Below are 6,771 nucleotides of genomic sequence, written 5' to 3' on the forward strand. Positions count from 1 at the left end.
GCGCTCAACGCCCCCTTCCGGCGCGCGTCACGCACGGCGCGGGCCAATCACTGCCGGGCGAGGGGGCGGGAGCAGCGCGCTGATTGGTCAGAGCTGTGAGAGGGAGGCGTGGCCTTCTGGAAGGTTCTGGGTGGGTATAAAAGGGCGGCGCGGCGGGCGCGGGGCATTGATCGAGCCGGAGCCGGGTTGGGGTTCTGTACTGTGGGGGAACGAGAGACCGGGCCGGACTGCGGGTAACGGGGCTGGGGGGAGGGCACGGGGAGGGTGTGCGGGAATGCAGCTGCCTTGGAATGGCGTGGGGAGGGTGCCGGAGGAAGCTCTGGGGCGGCTTGGGAAAGGCGGGGGGCACTCCTGGGTGGTTTTGTGTCCTCAGGGACCGTCCCGCTGCGGGGATAGGGAGGGAATGTTAAATACAGAGCCGTTTTTCGCTGCTGCGGTAGTTTTTTTTAATCCCGGCTTTTGCGTGTTTGTCTCCTAAATCTGATCTGCTGCGGGAGGTGGGGCGGAGCGGGGACTCGGTTCTTTTCCCCTGCCCCCTTAGTCTCTGCTGGAACGGGGGAGGGGAAAAGAGGGGAGGGCTCGAGGAGACGCAGCGTCCATCTCGCCTCCCTGGTGGGCGGCCCGGGGCGGTGCCGGGGCATAGCGGGGGCTGCAGTGCCCGGCGGTGCGGAGGGAGGAAGCCGCGTGGGTGGAGAACGGCCGCGTGTGGGATGTGGGGAGGGGCGGGGTGGCTCGGAAGGGGGGGCTCGGTGTCGCACGGGGCTGGGGCTGTGCCAGCACACGCGGGGACTCCATTTCCCGGCAGCCCCCGGACGCGCCCCGCAGCGCCGGTCACGTTGCGCGGGAGGCGCGGTGCACGCTGGGACTTGGAGTCCCGCGCAACGCGGTGTGCGGGGGGGACGCCAAGCGGCCGAAGCGGAGAATGCATCCGGTGTGCGCCGCTGGGGCCACGTGGGATAACGGGGCCGGAATTCCCGGAGCGGTTTCGGCAGAAAAGGGATCCAGTTAACAGCCCCTTGCAATGGGACACTTTCCACTAGACCGGGTTGCTCCTAGCTCCATTTAGGCCTGCTCTCGAGCATTTAAAGCCTGGGTTAGCTACGATTTCTCTATGCAAGCTGTATCAGTTTCACTTTTAACTAAATTGTTGTTTTTAATTTTTTTTTTTCAGACAAGATGTCGAAGGGACCAGCTGTCGGGATTGATCTTGGCACCACCTATTCCTGTGTTGGTGTGTTCCAGCATGGGAAGGTGGAGATCATTGCCAATGACCAGGGCAACCGCACCACGCCGAGCTACGTGGCCTTCACAGACACAGAGAGGCTCATCGGTGATGCTGCCAAGAATCAGGTGGCCATGAACCCAACCAACACAGTCTTCGGTAAGGCTGCAGCATTGACACACTTGCTAGTAATTAAAGAAATTTTTCTTGGTTGGGAGAATTATTAACGGCAAGGTTTAAGCTTTCTCATGGTAATGAAAGCATCCTAATTATTTCTAGCCTGACTGCAACTGCGCTATTGGAAGTTAAGATTTATTAGCCCTGTAGCACGTTTTTCTGGGCAGTCAGTCTTGAATAGCCTTAATATGAGGTGTCTCAAGCTGGCTTGTGGCACAGCATTTGCAGTATTTTAGAGTGAGAGCCCTGAGTTTCTGCATATCAAAGAGGTGAAACTTGGTGTCTCCTCCTGAGTCTTAACAAGGCAGTAATAATTCCAGGTTAAGGATGGTGGTTTAGGGTTTTTTGCTTTCATAGTAAGAATTTCATGTTTTTAATCGTGAATAAACACTGACATGGTCAAATCATCTTTTCCAGATGCAAAACGGTTGATTGGGCGCAGATTCGATGACTCTGTGGTGCAGTCTGACATGAAGCACTGGCCCTTCACTGTGGTGAACGATGCTGGCAGACCTAAGGTCCAGGTTGAGTACAAAGGCGAGACAAAGAGTTTCTACCCAGAAGAAATCTCTTCCATGGTTTTAACGAAAATGAAGGAAATTGCAGAAGCATATCTTGGAAAGGTGAGTCTAGGACTACAGTGAAATGCGATCAGTAATTTTCTCCGAGCACTTAGCACCCATAACTGATCTGTTTGCTCTGTTTGCAGACTGTTACCAATGCAGTAGTGACTGTCCCAGCCTATTTCAACGACTCCCAGCGCCAGGCTACAAAAGATGCTGGAACCATTGCAGGGCTCAATGTCCTGCGAATCATCAACGAGCCCACAGCAGCTGCCATTGCCTATGGGCTGGACAAGAAGGTACGGAGGGATCACTGTGTTTGGCCAGTGAGTAAACTGTTAAAAGTAGTAGTAGAAGGTGAGTTGAGTAATGAAAATCGATGTTTTCTTCAGGTTGGTGCTGAAAGGAACGTCCTCATCTTCGACCTGGGTGGCGGCACCTTTGATGTGTCCATCCTGACCATCGAAGACGGCATCTTCGAGGTGAAATCCACAGCAGGGGACACCCACCTGGGTGGGGAGGACTTCGACAACCGCATGGTGAACCACTTCATCGCCGAGTTCAAGCGCAAGCACAAGAAGGACATCAGCGAGAACAAGCGCGCCGTGCGCCGCCTGCGCACCGCCTGCGAGCGCGCCAAGCGCACCCTGTCCTCCTCCACCCAGGCCAGCATCGAGATCGACTCCCTCTATGAGGGCATCGACTTCTACACCTCCATCACCAGGGCTCGCTTCGAGGAGCTCAACGCCGACCTGTTCCGCGGCACCCTGGACCCCGTGGAGAAGGCGCTGAGGGACGCCAAGCTGGACAAGTCGCAGATCCACGACATCGTGCTGGTGGGTGGCTCCACACGCATCCCAAAGATCCAGAAACTGCTGCAGGACTTCTTCAACGGCAAAGAGCTCAACAAGAGCATCAATCCTGATGAGGCTGTGGCTTATGGGGCAGGTAATTAATTACTCACACTCTGCAGCTCGTAGTGGTGCAAACTGGTGTAGGGCCTGGGTTTTTCTCCTGAATCACTAAAGCTTTCCAAAGCTGTAGGAATTTCCCTTGGACTTGCAATGATGAATCAGATTCCAAAGCCATTCGTAGTTTCCACCAGAAGTCGAAAGACTTGTGATGGTCCAAGTACCTTCCTTGGATGTCTGAGCGAGCCATGTGCATCCTCACAGTTTGTAGAGTGTTTGCTCTGCAGGGTTTTTAATGCTCTGTCTCTCCCCGCAGCTGTGCAGGCTGCTATCCTGTCTGGAGACAAGTCTGAGAACGTGCAGGACCTGCTGCTGCTCGATGTCACTCCCCTGTCCCTGGGTATTGAGACAGCTGGAGGGGTCATGACAGTCCTGATCAAGCGCAACACCACCATCCCCACCAAGCAGACCCAGACCTTCACAACTTACTCTGACAACCAGCCTGGGGTGCTGATCCAGGTAAGCAGAGAGCTCTGGGGCAATAACAAGACACTGTCCATGCTTTTACTGGTTGGTGCTTAAAGGAACTGTTAGGCCAAAGGTGTTAAATTCTTGTAATTTGTGAGTTCCTGGTTGCTGTGATGAAAGTGATTCCAAAGCCATTCGTAGTTTCCACCAGAAGTCGAAAGACTGCTGTTGGTCCAAGTACCTTCCTTGGATGTCTGAGCGACCACATCCCTTCAGGATAATAAATAAATAAGTCATTATGGCATTAGTGACGTAACTTGATGGTTTCTCTCCATAGGTGTATGAAGGAGAACGTGCTATGACTAAGGACAACAACTTGCTGGGCAAGTTTGAGCTGACTGGCATTCCCCCTGCTCCCAGAGGGGTCCCCCAGATCGAAGTCACCTTCGATATCGATGCCAATGGCATCCTGAACGTGTCTGCTGTGGATAAGAGCACTGGCAAGGAGAACAAGATCACCATCACAAATGACAAGGGTAAGGATCTGCTGTCCTGAGGGTGGGACACTGGATAGGGCTTAAAAATAGCCTCGTCAAGCTGTGCCTTCTGTTGTAATCTGAATTTGGCTGTCATTGGCATTTTCACATGGATTTATGTCTGTGGGCGTTCATTTTTAGTGCAGCAATTAATGAATTCCTAGGAAGGCACATTCTGGGCCTCCTCTGTCCCCCCCCCAAAGCCTGAAGTGTAATTTTGGGGGATTTGTGATCCTTCCCTAAAAAGGACTGAGTCCAAACTCAAGACTTCTGTTCTCTGCAGGCCGACTGAGCAAGGAGGACATTGAGAGGATGGTGCAGGAGGCAGAGAAGTACAAGGCAGAGGATGAGAAGCAGCGGGATAAAGTGTCCTCCAAGAACTCCCTAGAGTCCTACGCCTTCAACATGAAAGCCACTGTGGAAGATGAGAAGCTCCAGGGCAAGATCTCTGATGAGGACAAGCAGAAGATCCTGGACAAATGCAATGAGATCATCAACTGGCTGGACAAGAACCAGGTATGTTGGATTCCATGTTCAGTTCCCAGTTTCTGGCTGAGCTACAAGGAAAGGTCAGGATGGAGGAGAAGCCCTGGTTGCTGTGATGAAAGAGATTCCAAAGCCATTCGTAGTTTCCACCAGAAGTCGAAAGACTGCTGTTGGTCCAAGTACCTTCCTTGGATGTCTGAGCGACCACAGCTTGGGAGCACAAATAGTTTCCAATCCCTCCTTCTCCTGGCTGGCTTTCTTCCAAGAACGTGTTAGAGAAGATCCTGTTGCTCCAGGAGCAGTGGGAGATGCTAAACCAAGCAGAAATGATCTTTGTCTAATACAAGTCTGGCTTGGCGGGGCTAAACCAGCCCAGATCTTGGAACGTGTGATCCAGGGTTGTGCTGGTTCTCTGCTGGGCTGTGTCCACCAGGGCCAGCAGCAGCACCTGAGCTCTTTGTTCTCTTGCAGACGGCCGAGAAGGAGGAGTTTGAGCACCAGCAGAAGGAGCTAGAGAAGGTTTGCAACCCCATCATCACCAAGCTGTACCAGAGCGCAGGAGGGATGCCCGGTGGGATGCCTGGAGGATTCCCTGGGGGTGGAGCTCCTCCATCTGGGGGAGCCTCCTCTGGCCCAACCATCGAGGAGGTGGACTAAGGACACTGGGAAATGCATTCCACTAGCAGTTAGTGTTGGAGGAGACCCCTGGGGGTTGGAGTGAAGGACCCAAACCTGTAGGCACATCTGGGTTTATCTTGCCAGATTAAGAACTCCATAACTGAGCTGCTGTAAAGAGAGAAAAAAAAAAAAAAAAGGAATTAAAATGAAACAAAACATTTTCTGGGCATTTTAAATACTTGAAAATGTGCACAGGTGGGAGATGATACCATTGCACTTTAAGTACTGTAAATGAGTGGAAATGCAATTCATGTCCTAAAGAATAAAAACTATTTAATGGGCATCACACTGTCTCTGCCTTCACGTGTTTGTGGAAATAAAGGGAAAACAACCTCAATCCAGGTAACAGCTGCTTCTCTGAGCTTGACCCAGGTGGGCACTGCAGTGCGAAAAGAGGTTTGGAACCAGGTGCTGCTTGAGCTTTTAGGCTCTGGATGGATTTTGGGAGAACTCTGAACTGGTTGTTCCTGACCTGTGGCAGGAAATCCTGGAATTACTAGGTTGGAAAAGACCTTTGATATCAAGTTCAGCTTAAATCTTCCAGGTGTAAAATCCTGGATAATTACTTGGTCTTGAGGGAATTTTTAGCTGAAGTATCTGATCTTGCAGGAAAGGTGCATGGTGACTGGATTTGGAGAATTTGCTGGCTGGGGAGGTGGCTCTGGGTGGCCTTTCCAGCAGTCATTGGTGATGGCACGGAGCATTTTCTGAATCCACTGCTATCTAAGTGTGTATTTCTGTAGTTGCATTGTAGCTACAGTCTGTCAAAGTTCCTAGAGCAGTGCCAGGTGGAAGGAGCTTGGGACAGATGCTCCACGAAATGTTTCATGTTCAAGACGCTACCAAATGTTTCCCCTTGAGCCATTCCCGTGAATCCTTCCCCAGGATCCCAGCAGAAATCCTCCCCTCCATAAGGGCAAACCCTGATCCCTCGATTTCCAAGTGCCTTCCTGTTTTTACAGTTGTGTGTGGTACCTGAGCCCTGTGCGTTGACATAAAGCAAATTATTGGGTAAAATGAAAGCTAAAAGCAATCATGGAATTCTTCCTGCGCTTCCCATCACCAAAATTCCTGTCTCCCTTCTCCTTCCTCAGCTCCATATGCTGACCATGACCCCCCACCGTGGTCTGAGATGTCCCTGGGCTGAGTTGGGGTCAAAAACATCCCTGGGTGCTCATCCCTGTCCTATCCCAAACCCTGGACAAACCTCTGTGCAGAAATTCACCTGTCCCAGTGCAAACCAGCTGCCCTGGGCTTAAGCCAGCCTGGCAGGGCTGTCCCTCAGTGTCCCCATGCTGCCTGTGCATTGCCAGCTATTAGAATTCCCTAACAATTGGGGAATCACCAAAACATTCATTCATCCCACAAAACGGAGGGAAAGTAGCAGGGTTTAAATGTGCTTTGGTTTGGGGACCCTGCTGGCACTGCTGGTGCTGGGCCACCAGATAGCAGCACCTGACCAGGGAATGGCAGAGAGGCCCCATTTTTGGTTGCAAAAGAAAAGGAGAAGAAGCTTTTGCAGTTTCTTGAAGAAAAACAGTTTATGGGGTAGAACAGTTTGTGTTTGGTGAGTAAACCCGGGTTTATAAATAATCTGCAGTGGCCTTGAGCACAATTAACCAAGCTGTGCTCCTTTTTCCTACCTTGGAGAAGAGGCAACTCCTTAACCCCCAGCAAGTGCAGAGGTGCTGTTAACTCTTCCAGACAGTCCTTAAAAACTGATTGAAACT

General features: G+C 51.7%; 1 protein-coding gene and 3 non-coding genes across 4 annotated transcripts; all 4 read left to right on the top strand.

Annotated features, from left to right (window-relative positions):
* Positions 1-127: 127 nt before the first annotated feature.
* HSPA8 (heat shock protein family A (Hsp70) member 8) lies at positions 128-5,160 on the top strand. The gene is made up of 9 exons (XM_048328624.1): positions 128-233; positions 1,172-1,381; positions 1,817-2,022; positions 2,109-2,261; positions 2,355-2,910; positions 3,190-3,392; positions 3,679-3,877; positions 4,161-4,393; positions 4,835-5,160. The coding sequence occupies exons 2-9, from the start codon at positions 1,177-1,179 to the stop codon at positions 5,018-5,020; spliced, it is 1,941 nt and encodes a 646-aa protein (XP_048184581.1). The 5' UTR covers positions 128-233; positions 1,172-1,176; the 3' UTR covers positions 5,021-5,160.
* On the top strand, positions 3,022-3,118 carry LOC125338397. Its single transcript, XR_007208273.1, has one exon. It is a non-coding gene; the product is annotated as a small nucleolar RNA SNORD14 (small nucleolar RNA).
* Positions 3,507-3,603, top strand: LOC125338398. Its single transcript, XR_007208274.1, has one exon. It is a non-coding gene; the product is annotated as a small nucleolar RNA SNORD14 (small nucleolar RNA).
* LOC125338396 lies at positions 4,471-4,567 on the top strand. Its single transcript, XR_007208272.1, has one exon. It is a non-coding gene; the product is annotated as a small nucleolar RNA SNORD14 (small nucleolar RNA).
* Positions 5,161-6,771: the final 1,611 nt, after the last annotated feature.

This window comes from Corvus hawaiiensis, chromosome 25 (genome assembly GCF_020740725.1).
Source record: "Corvus hawaiiensis isolate bCorHaw1 chromosome 25, bCorHaw1.pri.cur, whole genome shotgun sequence".
In the NCBI taxonomy this organism is placed as follows: Eukaryota; Metazoa; Chordata; class Aves; order Passeriformes; family Corvidae; genus Corvus; species Corvus hawaiiensis.

Coding starts and splice junctions, on each gene's coding strand:
- HSPA8 (XM_048328624.1), top strand. CDS start 1,177: ATGTCGAAGGGACCAGCTGTCGGGATTGATCTTGGCACCACCTATTCC. Junction 3,878..4,160: donor CACCATCACAAATGACAAGG/GTAAGGATCTGC, acceptor TGTTCTCTGCAG/GCCGACTGAGCAAGGAGGAC. Junction 4,394..4,834: donor ACTGGCTGGACAAGAACCAG/GTATGTTGGATT, acceptor GTTCTCTTGCAG/ACGGCCGAGAAGGAGGAGTT.